Source organism: Leiobunum rupestre, chromosome 3 (assembly GCF_980474605.1).
Source record: "Leiobunum rupestre chromosome 3, qqLeiRupe1.1.hap1, whole genome shotgun sequence".
Taxonomy (NCBI): domain Eukaryota; kingdom Metazoa; phylum Arthropoda; class Arachnida; order Opiliones; family Sclerosomatidae; genus Leiobunum; species Leiobunum rupestre.
This window is the reverse complement of record NC_143386.1, coordinates 69,323,536-69,349,615: the sequence shown is the minus strand read 5'-3', so window position 1 is coordinate 69,349,615 and position 26,080 is coordinate 69,323,536. Positions and strand designations below refer to the sequence as shown.

Sequence of the window (26,080 nt, the reverse complement as noted above, 5' to 3'; positions counted from 1 at the left end):
AATTATGCATTTGTACTTTAAATAATACCTGATTTTGAAATTATATTAGAATAATTATATTGTTAAACTTCTTTCATTTTTAAAAATGTAGTAGAAAATGAAAGATATTTTAATTAAAACATTTCTTAATTTCTTTATTACCTAAAAATATTTAAATTATTTACAAATTTTTATATTGTTTAACTTCTTTCATTTTTAAAAATGTAATTGCTTGACTTAAATAAAGCGTGAAAATTATTAGTTTCGAATGATATTTACAAATCTTATCAACTCTAAAGTCTGTTTGTTTTATTTAAAAAATAGGCTTGTTCACTTTCAATTATTTAAGCATTTAACAATTTTTATTTAACTATTGGTTATTTAAATAAATACCACTTTTATTCAAATAAATGCTTGGTTGGGTAAAAAACACAATTAAATAAGTTAAAATGATATTCTTTTTACCAAAGTTTTTTAAATAAATCGGAAAATTTGTGGATAAAAATTAATCGACTGCCGAACACTAGAAGCAATTCTAATTTAAATGCGTATATTTAAATAGGAAAAAATGAACGATTCGATCGGAGGCATATCATTAATTTAACGTATTGAACGTAGAGTAAGAGGCTTTTGTAGTAATTACTACCTATATTTGCATTTCAGAAATCTATTTTAACATATTGAACGCCAAGAAAAGAGGCTTTTGTAGTATTTACTACCTATATTTGCATTTCAGAAATCTATTTTAACATATTGAACGCCAAGAAGAGACGCTTTTGTAGTATTTACTACCTATATTTACATATTGGAATGCAATTTAACGTATTGAAGGTAGAGTATAGAGATTTTGTAGTATTTACTACCTACATTTGCATTTCAGAAATCTATTTTAACATATTGAACGCCAAAAAAAGAGGCTTTTGTAGTATTTTTCCTCCTATATTTACATATTGGAATGTAATTTAACGTATTGAAGGTAAAGTATAGAGATTTTGTAGTATTTTACTACCTATATTGGCATTTCGGAAGTATATTTTAACGTGTTGAATGTAAAGTATAGAGAGTGTTGTAGTATTTTTCTTCCTACGTGACTATACCGGAAACGTCTGTGTTATTCGCTTTAGTAATCAAGCCGACTCTGAACATATGTTTTACTCTTTATTCTACGAGGTTTAAACATACACCATTTCAGTACATTCTTAACTTATTCCATACGCTATTTAAAACACATGCGATAAAGATAACGAGGAAACAAGTTAACTCTGAACATATATGTTATGCTCTATACGTGAAGGAAGTTGTAAGCTTAAATTCACAATGGTTAATGTGTAGTATTTTTCTACCTTTTTACATTTTATAGTATTTCTTTATCTATATTTGTGTATCGGAAATGTATTTTAACGTATCGAACGTAGAGTAAATTTTTTTTATATTTTCTTTATATATTTGCGTATCAGAGTTGTGTGTTGTCGCATTAAAAGAAGAAAAAGGAACTTTTCATAGTGTTATTCTACCTATTTACATATCGGAAATGTATTTATATTTTACCGTATTTAAAATATAGGTAATTGTTTGAAGAAAATATGAATTAAGTTCGTAAATAAAATCCTTTTATAGTACTTTGAAGGACTCTTAATACGTTTTCAACTTGAATAATATTAAAAACAATAATCTAAGATACCCTTTAAAGTTAAATTCCTTTAGAGTTTATCAGTAAAACCACTTTAAGTATTTTTTCAATCCTTATACCTATATTTACATATTGGAATTGTTACAAAAGGTTATTTTAAACGTAACATAGTACACTAATTAAGTATTTTTAATTTACCGTAATTAAAATATAGGTAAGTGGTTTTTATCTTATTTTATACCTACGGAAGGGATAAATAAATTATAGCAAGAAATTTTTGGAGTTTGGAGATGGGTGGAAAAAAAAATAAGGCTCTTCGTTTTTCCAACTGCTTTTCTGATGTACCCAAAAATGGACCAAAATAGACCAAAAGTACCCTTAAAACGACCAAAGTCACCATTTTCGGCCCTATGTACCCCATTTCAGACCAAAAGTACCCCAAACTGGACCTATTAGCTTTATTGTAATGTTAAACTCCCATAGAGATTCCCCTAAAAGAAAAAAACTTGCGGTCCAATTTTGGGTACATGAATTATTTCGAAGAGGGAATCCATGTTTTAAATTCAAATTAACCGCGCGCCCGGGCAATCCGCGCCTCCCAGGTAATCCGCGCACGCGCGCGCTATCTTCCTGCCTAGGTTATCAAGTATCATACAACTTACATAATTTCCACTTATTTCGTACGATAAAACGCGATCGAAATATTCGTTTTAAGAAATACTCGTGAGATTGGTTCAAGTGTCAAGCATATTTAAGTACTACAATGATATTAAAATGAAGTTTAAAAATATTTCCATTCTACTTTATCAACGAATATTCCATGACGTCAAAACACTCTTAAATTCAAATTAACCGCGTCCCCCGGGGTAATCTGCGCACGCGTCGCCTAGGTTATCAATTTTTACATCATTTCAACTTATTCCGTACGATAAAACTTGATAAGATATACGTTCAAGTATCTTTCGAGATAAGCGTAGATAAATGAACAAGTTGGCCTGAACACAATATGTTGATATACGGGAAAACACATCGTCGCGAGAAATACCCTAAATACATTGACTTTTCAACGATTTTACCCCCATTTCACCCCTTAAATCCCGGATCTCGATCCCGAACCTAAACCTGAACCTGGGACTGACGGGTCGACCTTACTTTCCCTCTACTATTAGTCGTAGCGTGACTGACTGGAACGTAGCGAAGTGTTGTGAGAAAAACGCCGGCAACAGAATTTTCTACTTCGTTTTAGAGAAGTGATTGTCCAAGAGCAAGCCAAATTACCGGTACCAAATGGGCGCACCAAGGTTTGATCACATATTTTTCACTGATTCGGTTTAAGATAAAAAATATAAGGCTTGTTGCTTTATTATTTGAAAAATCATTATTCTCGTGACATCAACTCAGATTTGGGACAAGCGGATTTTTGCGTTTTTATGCTGGAGACAATGAAATTAGGTGGGAAAAAATTGTGAGCAAATTCCGAAATGAACGCTCAGACGTTATTAATTTGAGTGATCAAGTGAGCGAGTGCTCAATACAGGGGACGCTACTTTCTCTTCCTCTAACTGAGCTAGCTCAGGCCGAGCGCCGAGCTGGGTGGGGGCCAAGTTGACGACCAGCCTTCCCCCGCATCAGCCTGTTAACACATTAGCACTATCATTAGAGTGCGCTCTCGTGCGCCAACTCTCTTTTCTATCGCCCAGCTATTCAAGATGGCGGAAATTATAAAAATGGCGGCGATAGATATATTTAAATGATTAATATATCCCCGCTAATATACGGATTTATAGAAACCATGTAAATATATAACCAGTTGATGTTTTGAGAAACCACACCATCACTCACTCAATTGCTTTCACAGAATTGTCGTTCACTGTAAAATCTTTCGACCAGTTGTTTGATACCCATTAAATTCTAAGTACCCTCTGGAAACCAAAAACTTAATTTTTAAAAAATTGTAAAACTAATTAGAGCAATTTTTCTAAAAAAATAACTTTACGCTAAAATGTAGAAACAAAATCCAATTTTTAATCGATTTTGTTTATTCATACCTATCAACCAATTATCTATCGTTTGAGACCTCCCTGAACGTGAAAAGATAAAATGTTTATTTCTCTATAAAAAGGCGGAATAACAATGGAAGGCTAGCGATATCTCCCAAATATTTTCCTTTTCGTCAAAGCCAATCGCAATTCGGAACTCGAAGCTGAGCGCATCATCGCCTCTACAAATAGAGTTGAATTGGAGGAAAAGTAGGCCTATATTTAACTTTCAATTTTTTTTCAAACGAGATCATTTTTGAAATACCCAACATAATATTATCTAAGATAAGACTTAATGAAATTCTACTGATTGTATAATAAAAGATTTTACAGTCAGTAGAAATTCATTGTCCTAGCTTATTCTCTGTATAAGTGCCATTACTAGTCTACTATTATAATATTATCTATGGTTTACAAAGGTTACGCACGTGATCAGAAAATTCTTACCGATATGCAGTCCTGAACCTGAAGTGTCGAATACAAAAATGGACCAAAATAGACCAAAAGTACCCTTAAAACGACCAAAGTCACCATTTTCGGCCCTCTGTACCCCATTTCGGACCAAAAGTACCCCAAACTGGACCTATTAGCTTTATTGTAATGTTAAACTCCCATAGAGATTCCCCTAAAAGAAAAAAACTTGCTGTCCAATTTTTGGTACATGAATTATTTCGGAGAGGGAATCCATGTTTTAAATTCAAATTAACCGCGCGCCCGGGCAATCCGCGCCTCCCAGGTAATCCGCGCACGCGCACGCTATCTTCCTGCCTAGGTTATCAAGTATCATACAACTTACATAATTTCCACTTATTTCGTACGATAAAACGCGATCGAGATATTCGTTTTAAGAAATACTCGTGAGATTGGTTCAAGTGTCAAGCATATTTAAGTACTACAATGATATTAAAATGAAGTTTAAAAATATTTCCATTCTACTTTAACAACGAATATTCCATGACGTCAAAACACTCTTAAATTCAAATTAACCGCGTCCCCCGGGGTAATCTGCGCACGCGTCGCCTAGGTTATCAATTTTTACATCATTTCAACTTATTCCGTACGATAAAACTTGATAAGATATACGTTCAAGTATCTTTCGAGATAAGCGTAGATAAATGAACAAGTTGGCCTGGACACAATATGTTGATATACGGGAAAACAAATCGTCGCGAGAAATACCATAAATACATTGACTTTTCGACGATTTTACCCCCATTTCACCCCTTAAATCCCGGATCTCGATCCCGAACCTAAACCTGAACCTGGGACTGACGGGTCGACCTTACTTTCCCTCTACGACTAATTACTGACAAAATAAAATAATATTTTTAAATTTTATTATCCACTCAATATTTTCAGCAACGAGCGATAAGAGGGCTTCATTGTAAAAACAAATCCACATTGGTTACCTTTACATTATGTCTGCCATACACTAAAAGCGCCATATATTGAAGTTTTACAACTACATACTTCTGCCATTGGTTAACGCAAGTGTTACCGATCGTGAAGCTCCATTTGGCTTTGAAAATATAAATTCTCTTTTACGCCTACAGTACTGCGTACAGTGAAGCTTTAGAAGTGAAAAACACCTCTTCTTTGATTTACCGTAAGTAATGTTTCGTTGGTTTTTTGAAATAAATATTTTTAACATAAATTATATCGCCTGTCTGCCTGTAATTTATTTGTTCCTTCATGCAAAGGTGACATGAGGGCTTAAATGGCCCTGAGCATGGGCGTTATTTCATAAGAAATCAAAGACACTATAACCATTCTATCTGTCTGCCAAAATGTAAATATTCGCCATTTAAACGTTCTCTGTTTCTTTTATAAAATATTAGAGATAATTCTGCATCTTCAAGGTTATTTATAACATAAAAAATACTTCAGTCCCAATTTAATTGCAAAGATAAGGAGGTACATGAACATTGGGGTAGTAAATGTGTGAACGTAAAAATCTCACTATATCATATTACAATTATCAACAAAGATAACTCGAAAAGGGGTCATTTCTAGATTTCACTCTGTAATATTACTCTTTATATTGCAGTAACTGCCTCGTTAATATATAGTTCACAAATGTCTGGAAGGATTTGAACCCAGTTTTTGCAATGGAGGAAGATAACGGTTTCTATGGTTTGTGCGAAACGGTATTCTGGGTAAGTTCCGAAAGCTTTCCTAAGACCATTTTATTCGTATATCACTCATTAGCGTAAAAATGTATGTTATTTTGTCCCTTAAACCGATTTTGACCATTAAGAGTTCAAGTGGTTTTCATTAGTTTTTGTTTTAAATTAGAAATATCTCAGATCCTAGCCTAATTAATTAGTTCCAATATAGAAGATATTCTTTAACGATAAATTTAGCAAGAGCTGAATAAGTTTAAGAGAATCGACAACAACTACCGTTAAAATATATAAAAAATTTAAAGAAGTAAGAGATCAAATATTTTTGAAACACTTAGGTATATTTTGGAATAGCTTAAGAAAGTTAAACGGTTCATTATAAGGTTGTCAATTGGGAGATTTTCAGTAATATCGAACACAAAAATGGCCATTTCGACCTTCAAAAAACATTTACGTATCTCGAGCTTTTGCGGTTTTTAAGAAAGGACTTCTGAAAAAACCGTAAAATCCTTCAAATTAACTACTGAAATCCGTTATACAGTGTTTTAAATGCAATTTCTAAGTGCTATTTAATTACATACTATTCCAACATACACACAGATCGGTACAGTAAACTCTTAAACGCGCCTTCTCAAACGACCGCCATTACCTACAGTCTACGGGGAGGGTGATGTAAAAACTGGTTTTGGAGGGATGAAATTTCTGCGGTAGAGGGCTTGCTCGTTGGTTGTCTGTAGGATAGTGGCAGCGCCCAGTAAACGTTTCTAAAAAGAGTGTATACACAGATTGGTACACGTAAGCAATATTTTAACAAATAAATATATTTTTGAAAGTTGCTTGAACGGTAATAGTTAGTGTAGGGAGCTGTTGGCTCTCGTGGCTTGCAGGGCTTGCCACCACCCTCCTACGCATTCTAACCCGGCCACCTGAATTAAAAGGCTTTAAAAGTCGCCAATGGCTTATTCTTAAGGTGGTGCTTTGGGTATTAGCCTAGCTTATTATTATTATTATTATTTCTACAAATAAATAGTTTTTGTTGGTTAATCTATAACTAATGTAAAATCCTCGTTGCGCATGAGTAACGCCTTGGAGGAAGCAAAATTTATTGCTTATTTTTTTTCATTTTACTTTTCATTATGCAATATAATTAAGGTGTATTAAAAAAAATTTCATCAATTTACAGGGTGGCCGAATTTGCTCTTACCAGGCATTTTTCTTAACAACTATTTGAGATATACACTCTTTTTCGCGGTCTTTTCGACCCCTCTTTTTGGCCGCCCGCTAGTCGGTCATTACCTGGAACCACCTTTTTTTTTTTTTTGAGAGTCACACGGTATGGTGTCGGCTAGAGCCTTAGACACCAACCTGGAACCACCGGTGGGGGTCTAGGCTCGGGTCTTTGGTCTTAGGATATGGCGAATGGGGGTTAAGGGGGTAAATTCAGCATGAACGTGCCCAGCCAAATTCCCAAAAAAGTTGGGAACGTTCCAAATTGTAAATTATCGAACAACTTTTAATTATTTTTCAAAATTAATTTTTTTGACTGATACTCGATAGGAAAACCTTTTCAATGAGAAAGTTGAAGAGCCAACCTGAAAATCTACAAATAGCGTTAGTTTGATCGAAATCAACCTATTTTATCCCTCGATAATGAGGTCAGAAAAAAAAACAGGGTGGCCATTGCAGGCCAAAGGGTTGTTTGACAAATGAGAGAACGATAAACTGGTCTAATTAAACCTAGTAAATCAACAAAACATGTTTTTTCAAAGTTGATTTTTATTTTATTTGTTCGAGTTTATTTAGTATTTAAACCAAAATAACCCGCAGTGTTGCATGTTCGCAATGCCTTTGTATTCTGCTGCACCGTGCGCTTTCTTGGTCGAATTATTTTATGGTGAAGCCCATCAAAACGCTCGTAGGGTATGTCATGTTTTCAGAATGCGGTTTCCAGACAGATTTCCCAGTCACAACACTGTTCTTGGCACTGTTAAAGATTTCCGGAACCATGGTGATGTCAATCCAAGATAACAAGGAGCTGGTCGTCAGCACAATTTCCATCCTTATCGGCCAACACTTCATCAAGCTCATCGTGACGGGGATATGGTTCGTAGGTTTGAATTTTGTAACTGGTTGTGCAATATGGAGGGAAAAATTATTCGATTGTCTTCAAATTTACAATTTGAAACGTTCCCAATCCAATTCTCATACTCTGAAAGTTTCAAGATTATATCTCAAATAGTTGTTGAGAAAAATGCCTGGTCAGAGCAAATTGGGCCAACCTGTATGTAGAACATATATATGTTGCCCTATATGTGAGAAGTACTTTGCAATTTTTAAATAAATTTGTCAAATTGATTGCATGACGTACCGATATTCAACAAACATTTTGCCCGAGCATAAAAGTTCTTCGATGAATATGGAAACTGTACAAAATAATTGTAAACAATTTCACTATAAATTGCACTGGTCCGCTCACATATAGGGCAAAATAGTTTTATTAGTAGATTGATATCGGCAGTTTTCGCAGATAACCAGAGTTCCTAAGCCATACTGTTGCGCCCCTAAAGGGTAAGACTGATCTATAGGTGGAATCTCTGTCTGAAATTTTATCATTGGTGTTATACCAACACAAATAAAAAAAGAAAAATAACAGGTTATGTCAAAATTAAACGCACTAAAATAAGATTTTTTTTAAACCATAAAAAAACAGTAAAATGACATCTGGTTTATAAGCACTGAAACGCACAAGAAAGTTTAAAGGAAGTAATAGCGGATAATGGCATACCGGTTAGTTTTACAGTGAATATCTCAAACTCTTTTTTTTAGTCGTATTACCGGTAAATCTTACTGAAATTAACATACATCATTTGCTTCTAGAAAATGTCTCCAATTTCAATAGTTTTGGTCTCTGAGTGGAAAACAGTAAAATGTACAGATGTTTTCGTAAAAATTATTTGATTTGAATGCAGGACTAAACTGTGACATTTACAATTATTTCTGTAAAAAACACATTAGAAACACAGATGACAACTGGTGAATTTACAAAAATGCTTCTGTTTTTTTTTTTGCAAAATTACTAAATATGTAAATTTTACAGAAGAGTCCAGGAGTAAGATTTTTCTGTAAACTATGCAGGGGTTTTCAGAAAAGGTCTAAAAATTTTACAGAACATTTTGCTTTCAGTGTACGTAAACCACCCCAAATTAATCAATTATTTCCTGATGTAATTATTTCATTAGTGAAGTTAAAAATTTGAGAGTAGGCGCATTTTTCTCCCCAATAAAAAGTAGTCCATGTTTAGGTTTTATTTAACTCGCTAAAAACTGTACACCAGATTAATTCTTCAATTTAATAATAATAAGTGGTATTACTCAGTTTATAAAAATAAGTGGTATCACTCAATTTATAAAATTAAGTGGTGTTAAATTAAAAGAGACTTAAACCGGTTTTAAAATTTACAATTTATTTATTTAAAAAAGAGAGAACGTGTATAAGTTAAAAGGACAATCATTAAACATTGCGCAGATTTATTTTTTAAATTTCGAGTCCCACCTAGCATTATGGCCAAAACACGAAGGTGTTCGTTAAGGGGAAAATTATTGAATGGGTTGTTTATGTTTTTCTGTTCTTTAAGCCTTTGATGAAATGGGTGATGGAATTGCCCAATGTAAAAATCACCACATTATGGCCTTGTCAAGGAGGGCAGTTGATTCTTTGTTATTACACGATAAAGCGAACAATTTGGGTGGCGGTAGATAAATAGGATTGAGGCCTACTGATTTAAGATTTTCGGATAATTTTTGAGAGAAGCCAGGATAAAAAGTGATACATGCGGGGGTCAAAGATCTTTAATCCCAGCATGTATCCCTTTTTATCCTGGCTTCTCTCAAAAAATATCCAAAAATCTTAAATCAGTAGGCTCGATCCTATTTATCTCCCACCACCCAAATTGTCCACTTTATCGTGTAATAACTTGACAAGGCCTAGTGCTCGGCAATTTGAATAATGAATAATAATCCAAAGTCTATCACCTTATTTGTTTCAGTTATTTTATTCGGATAAACAATTTAGTACGGTTTACCGATTACTATTATTATCCGTATAGATAAACCTGTCAAATAATTATTTTCTTATATAACACAAATGTTATTTCGTTACAAAGATATCTGAAAAATAACAAGGTGGTAAGCCAAAATATACCTCTCATCGAGATGACCCTTAAAGATATATCTCCGTAATTCAGAGGTATTTACTTAAAACGTTCTCCCTGTTCAATCCCGCCTGGTATAAAATTTTAATTATAATTAAAATAATTGAGCCGAAACAGTCGAGTTTAATTTATTCAGAATATTATAAATTAAGTAAATACAACAGTGAGTTAGACGTAATAACACAATGCACAATTGAATTTAACCCTATTTACAGTACAAGTTTATCAGTTAAATATAATACGAAGCAAATTTTAATGAAAGAAATATCTACAGAGGGTATTTGTATTTTTCTCGCTTACGAAATACTTGCCACATCTCTAACGCTCATTTTATTTCAACACTCGTAGAGTTCCAGTTGACGTTGTGACACGTACTGCATGAAAAAGACCAATGCCATCCAATTTCCAATATCATTTAATGACTGCGTTAGAAATCGTAGATATCCAAATATCCACACCAAATATATTTACAAGAAGCAAAAACCTTACCATCAACAAAGCACAGAGAGCCACTTTACTAACCGACAGCTCTTAAAGCAATAAACGTTAAATTATCGACTTTGCATTAACACAACTATATATAGGTCGATAATAAAACCCGTAAATAAATAACAAAAAACTAACAAAGTGGACCACCCACAGGGTCTACCCTTTAACCCTCTTATCTCGGCTGACTGCGCTAAAACAAGATTTGACCTTTAAAATTGCATACGTAAAATATAATTCACAAAAGTGTAAAATGTTGAAAAAAAATTTACAAAAGTGTAAAATGTTGTAGGAAAAAATTGACGTCAATAACTTTATAACAGCGTAAAGGACTATCGATTAGCTGTTTTTGAAAAACACCGAAGCTTAACAAGCGTCGGTGGCTGAGGTGTTAGAGTAAATCTCTCCACGCAGCAGACCCGGGTTCGATTCCCGGCCAGCGCCAATAAATCGCCAATAGACACTAAGACGAATACCGTGAACAATTGGTGGAAACCCTGCCATTGGAAGTTGAGAGGTTGTTAAACGCTCAGCATTCGGTCCGTCCCTAAAGTCAACAACTAAAAGTTGGAGAGAAAATGCACGTACACACAACCAACACAAACATAACACAACCAACACTAACACAACCAACACAAACATAACACAACCAACACAAACTCAACACCCACAACCGTCATAACACGAACTAAACATTCACACCCTACACATAAACATTAAAATAACGTGATGTCCAATCAAACTGCATCCACACTGTCGCAACGGTGAGCGTAAAACCATCAAAACCAAACCCAACCGCATTGTAATCCGTTAACGCTCACCGTCAAACGGTGGTTTTGACATCCGTTAGACTTCGCTCCCTAATTCCTAGCAACTGCGAACGCAAAGAGCCCTAGCAACTGCGAACGCGGTGATTTCAACACAAAGCGTACGCAGTGATTACACTTTGCCCCGAAAATGCGTACGCGTTCGCAGGACACACACACACCCACCCACAGACACGGTGATTGTATAACCCATCCAGGGTACAAAGTACCCTCGGAGAGGTAAAAATCATCAAGACGTTCAATATACTTACACGTACCTTATTTTGTCTTGAAAAAATAATTTTTGGACTAAAAAGTTGAAACGCAAAATAACGCCCAGTATTTGGGTTTGAATTTTCGCCGCCATCTTAAGGTATATCGTTTTCGCGAAGCGCATGCTAAGCTATAGATTGGCGAAGCGAAAAACACTAGTTTAATTCTAATTATTTAAATAATCCATATTCACTTTAGTTTTCTTTTCAAAAACATGACTGGATCCACTTTCCTACCATGGATAAAACTGTTCTCATTTCTTGAATAATTTGTATCGAATCGGAATAAATTTGACTTTCGTATATTGCAATGGGATAAAAATTAAAATATTAAAACCAACGTTTTGATTTAAATCCAACTTTATTAAAAATATATCTAATCGAATTATATTTTAATTCTATTAAAATAAACGATTGAATCCCTTTAGATTCCATTCGGAAAAAATATTATTTAAATCACACTTTGATCCATGTCAATTTGCATCTTATTTGGATAAAAACTATTTTATCGAACTTCATTTCATTCTAACTTGGTTATATTATTTTAATATGGACGCTTATCTGTTTTTTTTTAAAAGATTTACAAAGGAAAACTGAAAATATATAGAACGAATAATCGTTAATATTCAAGCAAGATTTTTTAAGTTAAGACGTACTTAACTGGAAACTTTATATCTAAAGTTTTTATTTAAATATATGGGCTAGCTAACACCATTGCGATCATTGTTAAAAAGTGGTATTTTAAATATTATATTGAAGTTTTTTCGGTCTGACATTAATTGATTTTCACTAGGCTTAAACCTTAATACCTTAAAATATTTTGGGTCCAATTTGATTTGGATCAATTGGTGTGTTGAACACATTAATAGTTATTTGAAATTGGAATACCAAATTAATTTTTCCAAAATGTGTTGTAAGTCCAGCCAATTACAATGCATGGATTTATTTATTCGAGCCAAACAAAATGTTTATCAAACTCGTGGAGTTTTGATTAAAATCGTGTTGGTCCTAAGTTATTGAGTAAGTATTCTATCTTCGGTCTCAGATTTATATTTCCATATTTCTTAAAATAAAGTGTCGTTTCTTCCATTAATATACGTAAATCTTAGGCCCTAAAAGCTCTGTTCTAGGCCCTAGACACCATGGCTTATGGTAAGTCCGACCCTGGTAAGGGCGTGAGGTCAACAAAAACCAAACTGGATGCTTGGAATTTTTACCTTAAGCCAACCCTGTTGTGTTGTTATGCTAGATCCAGTGAGATTTCCCTGCTACAGACCCAATTCGGCGGTCCCATGGCAAAACCTTTTAACCACCACGATCGTAGTTTTGAGATATTTGACTTTTTCAAAACCTAAGTTATCAGATTTTAACGTGGTTTTTAATGCGAAAATTATAAAATCCAAAACCATTTTTTAAGTCATAAATAGTTAAATATTTATGACTTTTACCTGAAACTTTTACAGTACTTTTGTACATGCCTTAGTAAAACTGTTGCGTAAAAATCAGAAGGGCCTCGTTCTGCCAACACATTTTCTGTTAACCTAATTACATTCTTCGAATAACCCATAATATGGGGAAATTATCAAATAGCAATGAATGCAAATGGAAGCTTAAAAAAATATAATTTATCTCATTCTTCAACCAAAGGATCATAAGTATATTACGTTTTAAATGCAGATACATGTATAAGCTGTAAAAATGTAACTTCTGCTATTAACCAAAAACATATTCCAAGTCATTTTGAAAAACACCTCACGCCACCGCCATCTCAGCGATGTTAAGCATTTGATTAAAATTGGAACTCCACTACCCTGCGAATATAAGTTTAATTATGAAACGTATTTCACATTAGCAGTAATTTAAATATATTTTTTCAATTTTGCGTTGAAAACAGTCTTCTTATTCTAATGATTATTTAATAACTATTAAAGAAATACTTATGTAAAAATTTTATGAGCTGGAGGAGATACGGCCTTTTAAAGGAAATCACCGATCTAGGTAATAGCATAATTTACATAAAGAATTACGTATGATACTCCCTTTGCTGCTGATGCAATTTGTGTAATGCCCATTACCATTTAAATATTTTCCTAGTTATAAACTGTCATTTCTCCGTAAGCTGTTCCTTAAAGCCAATGCTTGTTGAAAATTGAAACGCTCTTAAGGCTTAAAATAACGTTTATTTGGTAAATTGTGATATATTATGGTATCTGTAGTTATTTTAAATTTGATTCTTTTTGGCTTTATCACCATCGCCATTTGTTTTGTTAATTATGTTATTATATGGCTTCATCCTGTTCGAACTGAACGGAAAATAATTCATTTTTTCAGGATTCAAATTTGACTTGGTATACTTCCAATCCAGATTTCACGCCATGTTTCCAACGCACCGTTCTGGTTTGGGTTCCTTGCGCATTTCTGTGGATTTTCCTTCTCCCGGAAATTCAAACGTTCAGGAGATCGAAAGGAACTCATATTCCATGGACATTTCTGAATATTACTAAAATGGTAGGTGGTTTGTTTTTCCTAAGTGTGGTGGGACTGCTTTCCAGATAATTCCAGATGTTAAAGGTACTGATTTATGTTAAGAGTTTAACATCTTAATGTTGTGTGGTTAAAACCACTTGGAAATTTGAATCAATTCTGCATCCACTTTTGCTCTATAAACCAGAGTAAATGCGATTATTATCTAGGATACCGCGATAAAATAGTACTTGTAATGACGCCTGCCACCATAAATCCAAATATAATTGAAAAGCGCAAATTCTAGTAGCGTCTTTAGGCTCTTTTTAGGTGGGGACACATTTCAAATATACAAATTTAACAAGGTCCCTTCAAAAAATGAAAAGGATCCCTTCAAAGATATTGAATACAACCAATTGAAACTTTATTACTTACTTTAATAAATTTTTTAGGAGAATAAGTTACTATATACTTCCAAGCTTATACCAATATCATTCCACAACTGCAAATGAGGTCTTTATGAACAGAAAGTGTTAGAAAAGTGGAAATAAATGCGGACTTAGGCTGTTGAGAACATAGCTGGTAAATTTTGGTATTAATCGGTTGCAAATGCAAATTATCTAAGATAGTTAATTTTATCGTGTCTTCACATTAAATAAGTTTCAAGCCTATTCATGATTATAACAATTAACCATATTGGTCCGGATTTGGTCTATTTGATCAAATTCTAAATGATTGACAAGGTGTCCTTTTACTAGACAACCAAAAAGCAGTTTCCACATTATCGAAATGTTTATATTGAAAGCCCGAATGGTCGACAAATCACGGTTTTAATTTTTGCTCGGTGTATTTCTTATTTTAGTTATCTTAAAAACAACCAAACCAACCAAACCGCCCCTAACTTCACCTAACCTCACCTACCCCAACCTAACATAATCAGATTGCTTACAGACCATTATCGACCAGCTACCATTTTAAAATAAACATTAATTACTGGAAACTATTAATTTTATACACAAGACACTCTCACCCTAAAACATAAAACTTATGACCTTTAACCCTTTAAAAAATGCTGTCACTTTGGTCGGTTAAATGGTCCTCTTTAAAAAATGTGTAGATAAAATGAAACCAAAGTGTCGATCAAATGCACGTCGAACAAATGGACCATTTTTCAATGATTTATAATTCATACGAATGGACCATGCTATTGGCCCATTACTATTATATATGGCTAGCCGAGCAGTAATCAACTCAATGAATTGCGAATTAAAAACAGCTCCATATGAAGTGGTCTTCATATTATCAAAAAGACCAAATACTTTTGTTTTGAAAGAAAACTTTATTTAAGATTATACGAGGTACCTTGGCAGAAATGCTTTTAGGCGAAAATTCCACTTAGCACTCATTACGGGGTAAGAAGTTTTTCCATAACACATTAACAATTAAATTATAATTGACAAGGAATCCATAATTGGTTCCTTTTACAAGGAATCGTTGAACGTTTTTCTTATAAAACGTCTTGGAATTCTCGTAATATCATGTTTTTTTATTAAATATAGATTGCCAATGTTGCACTTTTACTCATCAATGTCCTGAAAATAACCTACGACGTTTACCAGAAAAACCCTTTCCTGATACATAGTCTTCCTTCGTTAATCAAACTTTTGACAGAAGTAAGTTAAAAAAAAATGTTCTCAATAAGCAGAGTTTTAAGTAAAATTCAATGCAATTATTATTAAAATAAAAAGAAAACAATGGCTCATTGGAGCAGAATAAAAACAGGTCTTAAATATTTTTTATAAATTTCCCATTTTTATGTTCCTGGCATTTAACAGAAAATAAATAATAGTTATTTAAAATTGGAATACAAATTTTAAAATGTGTTGTAGTTCTTCAATTTAAATTGCATGAAATTGCTTTATTCGATCCAAACAAAATTTTGATCAAACTCGTGGTGTCGTGACTAAAACCGCAATATTTTACAAGATTTATTACATAATGACATAATCGTTAAATAGTCGGTTTTCATCATTGGAGAAAGATGATTTGACTTTTCAAATTTTGAGTAAAAGAGTCTTTCTGTAGTTGACTTGATGTCTTTTACCCTTAAGTTCTTACAGATGGTGTGTGCGGTCAAAAAATTCTTAAATCTGTTCAGCAATTTTCTTTTAGTTGATAGCTTTTAATTATTTTGAATTGTTTGACACTAAAACTTCGTTTTCGTTTTAGGTTTTAGCATTTTATCTCATTTTATCGGGGCGTGCGCGTGGCATTCGACGCTCAGGACTTCTATTTGTATATAGGTGTCTCTCAACATTGGCCGGAATAATTTCAATCAGATCAATTATATCCTTAACGTTAAATGAGGTACGGCTACTTTCTTATTAATGACAAAATGCTACATTTGCATTATTATCATAGCAACATGCGTATAGCCGTAGCACCATTAGACCGTTTTGGCAGAAAAACAAACCAAATGTTTAAAAATTTAAAATATTTATCTGGCTCACTTGTTCATAGTTATAATTCGTGAATATTTATAAAACAAATTCAATATGTTGTTAACCAGCTATTAAAAACATTAATTTTTTACAGCACCAGAGCTTTTTCGAGGTTAAGAAAATTTTAAGAGAAAAGGATTTTTACTAATTCACATTTTTACAACAATAGATGTAAATTTCGATAAATACCACGAATAACTGCAACGGGATTTCGAATAAACAAGGAACAGAAGGAAGTTTAAAATAGCGACAAAATCTAAATTCAAATACATAGTCACTTATCATATAAGGGTTATAAAATGTTAGATGATTTAGGAACTGGCTTTAGTAGCCAATTTATCTAAAACAAATACTAATTCACGTAATTATAATCGATGGCTCTGAAAATTGAATCAACCTAATTGCCACAGGACGCAGTTAAGGGGACATTTGAAAAAATGCTGAAGTAACATTTTTTAAATAATCAAATAGTACTTTAGATGAAACCCGTTAACACCGGTAAAATATGGCAAAATTAAGGATAATCAACGAATCAATAGAAAAAAAACCAGTTTTTTATATCAGAGCCCGACAATGGTCCTACTGAGAGAACCTCGTAATTTTACTTCCAAATTCAAAGCAAGTGCGTTAAAAGGTTCGATGCTGTCGTTAATATATTTGGCTTCTTATATTGCGGATGTGTTTTTACCACTATATCCAGAAAATCGCTAAAAGTGGGCCGGCGAAGTGGAAAGCACTCTTACTACTGAGTGAAAACTCGTAACACTCCATCAGTAATGAGTTTGTAAGATCTCTCACTGCTGGTTAGTGATGTTTTATATCGAGCTCTTCGGTTTCGCTCTTTCCATAAAAACTGGCTGAGATTAAAAGTAAGTGTAGGGAGCTGTTGGCTCGCTTGGCAAGAATGGTATGTCTCCTACACATTGTAACTCAGCCATCTGGGATAAAGGCGTTAAGAGTAGCTCCATTACTTGGGAATTAGGTGGTGCCTTGAATATTTGCCTAGCTGATTATAATTATTGTTATTGGCTTTAAAGTATATATGGGCTTCATGTTTTTTGGAAAATGTTAGCTTTAAAATTCTTATATTGATATGTTATATTATAATATATAATATACAGGTGGTCTTTAATTGATCGGCGCAGGCATTTTTCACAAAATTTATACTTTCTAGAAATTTGAAATTTTCAGTGTGTACGCTCCCGGGGGAGATTGTTATAATTTGAAAATTTCAGAAAAATCGTGAAATTTTATATGATTTTAGAAGTGTTAGGTTTTGAACGCTACATGGTAGTATCAACTTGTTGGTTTTTCATGACTAATTATTACAGTGACTAAATGTCCGATTTCCACTATACCAATCTCATTAAAGGTTTTCGAGTATGCTCTACAACTTGCTTATTGAAACTTTCGTATACCACGTAGCGTTCATAAACTATAGTTATAACACATCTAAATTCGTGAAACATTTTACGATTTTTCTGACATTTTCAAATACAAACGATCACCCCCGAAAGAGTACATACTGAAAATTTCAAATTTCTAAAAAGTATAGTTTTGGAGAAAAATGCTTGGGCCAATCAAATGAAGACACGCTGTATTATATAATACTTTATATTTTATTTTATTTTTATTTTTTCTCTTGACTTAGTAACATAGGTGAAAAATAAAAGTAAAGCTGGTCAAGAAAGGGAGCAAAGTCGTAAGAAATTCAGTGGTAGGGAAGTAAAAGTTCTTGACCTCTTGTAGCAGGACTAGAGGCAAGACTAGGGTTAGTAAACCGGGAAATGGGGATATAAATTAAAATGCATATAAGAGCAACGAAGACGTAACGAAAGCTTGGGATAAAATTGCGAAAGAAGATTCGGCAGTCGGAATGGGTGTGATAAGAACAGGCCCTCAACTAAGAACCAAATGGTCGAACTTCGAAAGTGAAGCGAAGAAGAAGGCTCAACACAATATTAGGTTTAAAAAAGTGACTGGGGGGTGGTCCAGTCACTTATGATGATCTGAAATCACTTGCGGGTTGGTGGGTGAAACGAATTGGCGGAACTGCAGTTTTGAGTTTAGCAGGTGTTGAAAATCGCATCGATAATACAGCAATGAAGAAACAGGTACATCAAACTGTACTTCATTAACTTAAATAATTAAATTTTAATTGTTAAATATACATTACATTTTTAAACAATATAAACAAAACCGCGTAACTTCTACAAGCGCCACCAGTTTTCACGGAACACCAGCCAAAATAAATGCTGTTTTTATTGGTATGCCAACTGCGGGGCGTTTTTACGTTATTCATATGAGTACCACGCCGAGCGTGAGTGGTGAAGCTCCTCTTAATTTAGCTAATAGAAATAAAAGGTTATTATTTCTAGAAAGTAGAGGATACCATTATTTAATTGAAATTTCATTTAGCTTCCCATATTGATGGCAACCCAATGGCCAAAAAAATCTAAGAATGACAATGCAAGATATTTTCAATGCAAAATATTGCCAATCAAATTACTATATTTAGTAACACTCGGTTTAGATATACTACTAACTGGTAAATATAGCTCAGTTACATTTCTAAAGTAGATAGAAGGGCTGCAAAATTCTAAAGCAGTATTGTTAAGCTTGCTCTTTTCCTAGATTCCCTCAAAAACAGATCGACATAAATTTTCATATAAGCATATGTGACATAATTACTCATACGTATGCCAATGTACCTTTATTCCCTTCAGAAATCTTCACTAACGGTTCGTTTCACCACGAACCAGTAAAAAGTTTTACTTGTTTAACTTTTTGGGAGTTACACTATTGGCTACCTTCATATGTATTTAAGTCAATGGAAAACCTCGAAATTTAGAATACATTTCTGGTGTCGTAATTTTAGTCAGCCCAAATTCATAAACTCGCTCGATTTGTGCGGTTAAAATTAAATAATGAGTAGTTTAGAAAAATAAAAGGTAGGGGAAAATGACTCATACGGTTCTGGGATATTCCACCAGCGTTATTAAAACCCATATCAAGCCAAGAAGAGTAAAGCCTAGCTTCAAAATAATCTGCGATGACCCCAACCTTGTAGATGCCCCAGCAAAACTCAACCTGAATTTCATCTATTTTTCCAATAAACCTGCTGCTTCCTTTCGGCAATGCAAATTTATAATAGAACCTGAGTCTCCAAAACTTATTTAATTTGAATTTAATTGCATTAACAGCAGTTGACAGCATATTGTAATTCATTTTCGCTCCTAAGCCTTGGTTGTTCAAACCGGTTTGTTTACTAAAATAATGGCCATAGGTTTAGCAGACGAAGAGATAATTGCGCGATGGCATTATTCGATGACGTCAAATATTACGTAGGGTACGGATGATGCAATATCTGTGAAACAAACCGTTAGTTAAGAAATAGAGCTAGTGGCATACTTATGAGTGTGTCAGAATTTATAGCCCGGTGTACCTAGTAACAGAGACCATACCACCGGAGGCCTATCATCACAGTGCCCTACGCCAGCGTCCCCCTAGCCCGGACAGGTGACAAATCCTGCATGGGTAGTAGTACCCTACTACTGATGGTCGCACCTTAGACGCAAGCCACTCAACACAGCAGAAGGTGCACCAATGGGTGGACCAATCACCACTTCGCACACAGCAGTGGGAGTAAGAGTGGATGCTGTAGTAGCCCCAGCCCACACCCTACCTACGTAGGTAAAGAGTCAAACCCTTTGGAGAGAGCTCCTAAAGGGGAACGACGAGCACACAGCAGCTCAAGTAACCCGGCACAGCTGGGACCGGAGATCCCGGTGGGACCCCAGAAGGCTGGGAAACAGGACCGCCGTGCCCTCATACGGAGGCCCGCCGCCCCACAGCCGGCTACCGAATCCGCCGAGGCGGCCAGTTTGAACGGACCCTCTCCGTTAGCCTGAGCCGAAGCTCAGTATCCAGCCCAAACCTGACCGAAGTCGGAGGTGGAGATAGGACCATTTGATCAGAGCTAACATCTCCCAGTGCGCCACCACCCTTATGGGATACAAGAGCCAGACCACGACTCTCCGGTAAAGCCACCAGTTATTGCACACTCTAACCCATTTTGGGCCTGGCATACTTATGAGTAATTATGTTAAATATGATATAAGTAATAATTTGGTGATAAAAGAAGCCATTAAAAATTAGCAGTGCCGAAACCTCGCCGCCCGGTCTGTTGTAAATAATCAAGAACCATTCAATTGGCTTTTGGACATGATTCTAAACGAAATGGTAGACCAAAGAAAACAAATTGCGCAATTTTCCATCACCTTTTTGAGTCATTTGGACAATACCAATAAAATTCTGGTGTCCATACGCAACCCTCATATGTTCTGGTTGAAAAGGTCGCTGAATTAATAACCCTGAAACATAATAATATTTCTTATTACCTTTTCCTTAGCTTTAAGAAAACAGTGAAACTATTTCTTTAATATTATCAGCTGACCAAAGTTTTTGTTATTTTCCAACGGAGCTGTCTCCATCTACATGCTGGTTTTTCTCTTAATATCAGTTTGGCGCTAGATTTTAATTTAATTTGGTTATAGTCTGCCTGTAATTTTTTAGGCAAAAAGCGGTTTGGGGTACAATAAACATTTCATTAAGTATATTTGGGAGTTTTTAATTATTGGGTATCAGGTCAAATGGGAGATGTATCCCTTTTTCCATAAATGAAAGCTGTAAAATTAAATAATAATTTAAATTTTAGAATTGAAATAAATTTTTATGAAAGTGGAGCTAAAGTAAAAAATCAAGGTGTAATATCAATAATAATTTGACTGAACTTGACAGGTTTGTGTTGATAATTATTCGCCGTCTTTCCAAAACAGTTTAGGATTATGCGGATCTGAAATAACATTACTTTAAAACAATTGCTCCAATAGTGACATTTAAAAAATATCAAAACGAAAACAGAAGGAGTTGTTACCTCTGTAGAAAAACCTATTGTCCGCCGTTCAATTTGGGCCCTGGACTTATTCTCATTTGTAGCACATGAATGGCGGTTTCGGGTAAATGTTAGATTGGTAGTACCAAAAATCTTTTTTTTGTCATTTCATTGTATTGGTTCACTCACGATACATTCTTTTCAGCGGGACATCTGTTTCGATATTGTTTACACCTTGATCTATCACTTTAGCTCGAAGAAACTCCGGCGCCATTTTCCCAAAGAAATTATCATTTTAGCTTCTGATCGCGTTTACGACCAGAGCTCTATTAGAAAATAAAAGACGTTTGGTCTCGTTAAAATGTCTCTGGCACGCGTTTTTGAAAGTGTCGTTATTCAGCACGAACGCCCCCTTTCTCGTTATTTAAAGGGACTTTTTCGTCTCTAAACCGTTGCGGTTCCTTAGATATTAACTTAGCTGATTATAATAACTGTTATAATAAATTCATCATTCGGAAATAATGAAACAGCCCTTTTATACTTTTTAATTTTTGGGATAATCTTCATTAAACCGTAAATATTGCTAAATTTGATAACATTTCCTAAAAATAGGTGTTTTAAATATATTTAAAAATTTAACTTTGTATGCTAACTTGTGCTAATACACAAATTACAAGAAAACAAGTCAACGATTTAAAAAAGTGCATAAGAAAAGAAGTAACTAACTTTAACATAGCAAGAAGAAACATTACTGTAATTAAATTTCTAATAGAATTATATTTCATTTAATTTATTTCGTGTATATCTAAGTAAATTACACTCTAAACTAATATCGAATTTGGATTATTTTTAGGGGCACATAGAAAATGTGATTACATTTTCATTACTTATTGCTGAATTTTCTTCAGTAGCGTTGTTATTTTTTCTGTCTTCATTGTTAGATGCAAAACCTAAATACGAAAAAACGCCAAACACCGACTTTCATCCTGATGAGGTACGTTATAATAATCATCTGTATAGAGTTATGTTGTGTTGGGTTCCATTTACCAATTCCTGCCATCGTTTTACTCCAAAAACCTATTAAAATTGTGGTGTTTCTCTCATTGAAAATCTCTAGCTGTCTTTTGGACTTTGTGGGCCCTGGTCACAATGTAATTTGGTGCCATATTAGGCATTTGTCTTAATTATATTAACAGTAACTTCTTTAAGTTTTGATTATAAAATACGCATCACCTATCCCATTTGTATTTAAATTTCGTGTTAAAAATATTCGTCTTTAAAACAGATTAGGGTTGAATTTATTTTCTGACCACAATTTCTCGCTACCACCAAGAGCACACAGGTTCCTTTTGCCATTCCTGAGTAGGTTATATTTTTTACGCCAAGCCTTTAGAGTCCAAAATCGCAACGAAGAAACCTCTTAGAGTTTCGATCCATATAACGGTCAAAGCGATTTGATAAACTTCGCATACGCATTAGTTTTCGTAAGGAACGCCTTATATTTAATTGGATAAACACAGTGCTACAAGCAAACCTTAGTGATAGCACTATTTACGGTTTTTATTCGATATAGATTGGTGGTGTTGTGTTTCTATTTATTAATGATTTATAGTAAGCACGGTCATAAAAATGGTTCATTTATTTGGAACAGACTGAATCACCCGAAGAGCACGCTTCATTCATTTCACAGTGTTCTTTTTCATGGATGAGCAAGTACGTGTACCATTTTTGAGTTAGCAGAGACCAAGTAGGCTTTCTTGTAGCAACAGCCGGCTTAAAACCTCTGCTAGGAGCTTGAGATGACCTCTGGTAGTGATAATTTAGACCGTTATATACATTCCGAAAAGCAAGAAAAGCCTGATAAAAAGTTGTTAAACGCTGATAAGCCAGGTCAAATTTTAAAATCATCCCTAGTATTGGACTTCAAATTGTTATATAAAATGTAATATCTTTAGGTAGAATCTTGATTTTTAATAAGAATTGATTAACAAATTGTATTTCGTAACTTGGCTATGAGTAAATCTGAGTAGCAAGCACAGAAAGTTTTAAACCCTACCATTAAATAAATAATTTTTTTTCAGCGAAATTCATGATATACGATTATATCGCACATCAATCGAAATTTTCAATTTTGAAATAATAAGAGATATTGCCCTTTGAGAAACCCTTAATCAGTAAATTCACATTTTCCATTTAGGTTAATATATAGAAGAGAAATAAAAAGCTCCGACATACCCAAATTGCAACGAAATCTAAACGTTAAGAAGACAAATTTTCAACTGGAGAAATATATGTCCAATCATTCGCTAATTTCCAAAGAAACTAGAAAGTAAGAGCAACTAATGTCATTTTCCAATTTTTTATGCGGAATAGTATTCCTTGTTTATACTATACAGGGTCTTTTTTTTTGCTCGGAAAAGTGTTTTTTTTCAAAAACTATTTATAGTACCGATTTCAAATTTGGAAGGTCAATTCTCTATACCGGGGGACATCAGTTTGAGAAATTTGAGCGTTTTCGGTAATGTTTTTCACCAATTTTGAAAAATTATTTTTCGACCACTAGGTGCGAGATAAAAAATTTCTATTATAAAGTTGTAGGCCGTCATCGAAAACCCTTAAAAATTGTTCACTCGACGAAAAACAATTTATTTATCAGTGAAAATTCGAGCTTGAAAAATTTACAAGTTGGTGAAGCCAAATTACGATTGTTTGAAACGATAATTGAAACCGAATTACCTAATCCAGTTGAAACTTTGGTTAAAAAAACGACCGGATTTAAAAAACACGAGGCTATAGGTCAATCCTAAACATGCATTGGGTATTTAAAGGAAAACTTTGGGAGATTATTATCAGTGTTTGATAATATTTCGAACAATGCCTCGTTATTCAGTAGCTGAGCGTACCGAGATAGTTGCCATTTACTATGGAGAAGCAGCGCAAAACCTTAGAAGAGTGACTGAAATCTTCGCAGAAAGACATCCAAATGGAGCACCATCTGTAAATACAGTAAGACGAGCAATTCACGATTTCAATCAATTTGGTAACTTGCAACCTAGGTTTCGCGGATTGGGTCAACCGGATTTAGACTTCGAGAACAATGTACTCGCGTACTTTGTGGCATATCCTCGTCACAGTTGCGCTAACGCCGCTGCTGATTTGGGTTGTTCTGCAAATCGTGTGTGGAAAATTCTTCGTAAGAATCGCTATCACCCATACAGAGCTACGCTCCACCAAGGACTAATTGACGGAGACCATCAAAGACGTTATGAATTTAGCAACTGGTTACTAAATGCTGTCCAAGAAGATAGACAATTTTTGCGCCATGTTTTGTTCTCCGACGAAGCGTCATTTTCTAGAGATGGGCCCTTTAATCATCAAAACAGCCATCTTTGGTCTGACATCAACCCACATTGGGGTTTTGAATATCATCACCAGGTTCAATTTGAACGGGTCAATGTTTGGGTTGGACTTGTTGGAAACCGTTTGATTGGTCCCTTTTTCCTGCCGACGAACCTCAACGGCCAAAGGTATTTACATTTTCTACAGAACGAACTGAGTGACGCAATCGACGACCTTCCATTGGCTGAAAGACGTCAGTTGTGGTTTCAGCAAGATGGCGCCCCTCCGCATTTTTCCCGGCAAGTAACTGAGCACCTCAACAACGAGTTTCCTGAAAGGTGGATAGGGAGAAATGGTCCAGTGCATTGGCCAGCAAGGTCACCTGACCTAACACCGCTGGATTATTTTCTCTGGGGATTCGTTAAAGCAAAGGTATACGCCACGCCCATTGAAACTAGGGAGGAACTCATTAGACGAATAATCAGTGCTTGCCGAGACGTCACACCAGAAATGGTAGAGAAAGCGTTTGAGAACTTAATTGTCCGCGCACAAACCTGTGTTGCAGCCAATGGTGATATTATTGAAAATGTTTTGTAAAAATTTATGTGAATAAAATATCTGCATTTAAAAACCAAACGTGTACATTTTTTCAAGTGTGAAAACTCTACTACGTTTGTATTAGACTTGTTCCCTTTTCAATTATCGTTTCAAACAATCGTAATTTGGCTTCACCAACTTGTAAATTTTTCAAGCTCGAATTTTCACTGATAAATAAGTTGTTTTTCGTCGAGTGAACAATTTTTAAGGGTTTTCGATGACGGCCTACAACTTTATAATAGAAATTTTTTATCTCGCACCTAGTGGTCGAAAAATAATTTTTCAAAATTGGTGAAAAACATTACCGAAAACGCTCAAATTTCTCAAACTGATGTCCCCCGGTATAGAGAATTGACCTTCCAAATTTGAAATCGGTACTATAAATAGTTTTTGAAAAAAAACACTTTTCCGAGCAAAAAAAAAGACCCTGTATATTTATGCATATCTGAGATTAATACTTTTTGGACAATTACGACTGGCCTATTCATCGTATAGGCCTAACGGTTTGCCATTGATAAAAGAAATTTCTATAAGTTTAACAAAAATCTAGTTTTGTGACGTAATACAATTTGATTTTTCTTATTTGATAATGAAGCAGAAGTTTGCAATGTTACAATTCCAAGTGGATATAGAATCTAGACATTTTCCCGTTTTTTAATCCGAAGTTACAGCAAGTTGATCTTGTTTGTTTCTAATGCTCCGACTGAAAAGCGAAATAGCCCACTGTTTTAGATAAACCGA

General features: G+C 34.4%; 1 protein-coding gene across 4 annotated transcripts in view; it reads left to right on the top strand.

Moving 5' to 3' along the window:
- The first annotated feature begins 5,707 nt into the window (after positions 1 to 5,707).
- Positions 5,708 to 26,080, top strand: part of LOC149954472 (ATP-binding cassette sub-family C member 3-like) — a 48,631-nt gene continuing 28,258 nt past the window's right edge. For 3 of the 4 annotated variants that reach the window (XM_090169084.1, XM_090169081.1, XM_090169082.1), the window contains exons 1-7: positions 5,708 to 5,804; positions 13,877 to 14,053; positions 15,568 to 15,681; positions 16,238 to 16,375; positions 22,257 to 22,397; positions 23,055 to 23,116; positions 23,601 to 23,732. In XM_090169084.1, the coding sequence (XP_090025210.1) occupies positions 5,757 to 5,804; positions 13,877 to 14,053; positions 15,568 to 15,681; positions 16,238 to 16,375; positions 22,257 to 22,397; positions 23,055 to 23,116; positions 23,601 to 23,732 (812 nt within the window). In that variant the 5' untranslated portion in view covers positions 5,708 to 5,756. Of the gene's footprint in view, positions 5,805 to 7,690; positions 7,875 to 13,876; positions 14,054 to 15,567; positions 15,682 to 16,237; positions 16,376 to 22,256; positions 22,398 to 23,054; positions 23,117 to 23,600; positions 23,733 to 26,080 lie in introns of all 4 variants that reach the window. The other variant, XM_090169083.1, reaches the window with a different exon arrangement.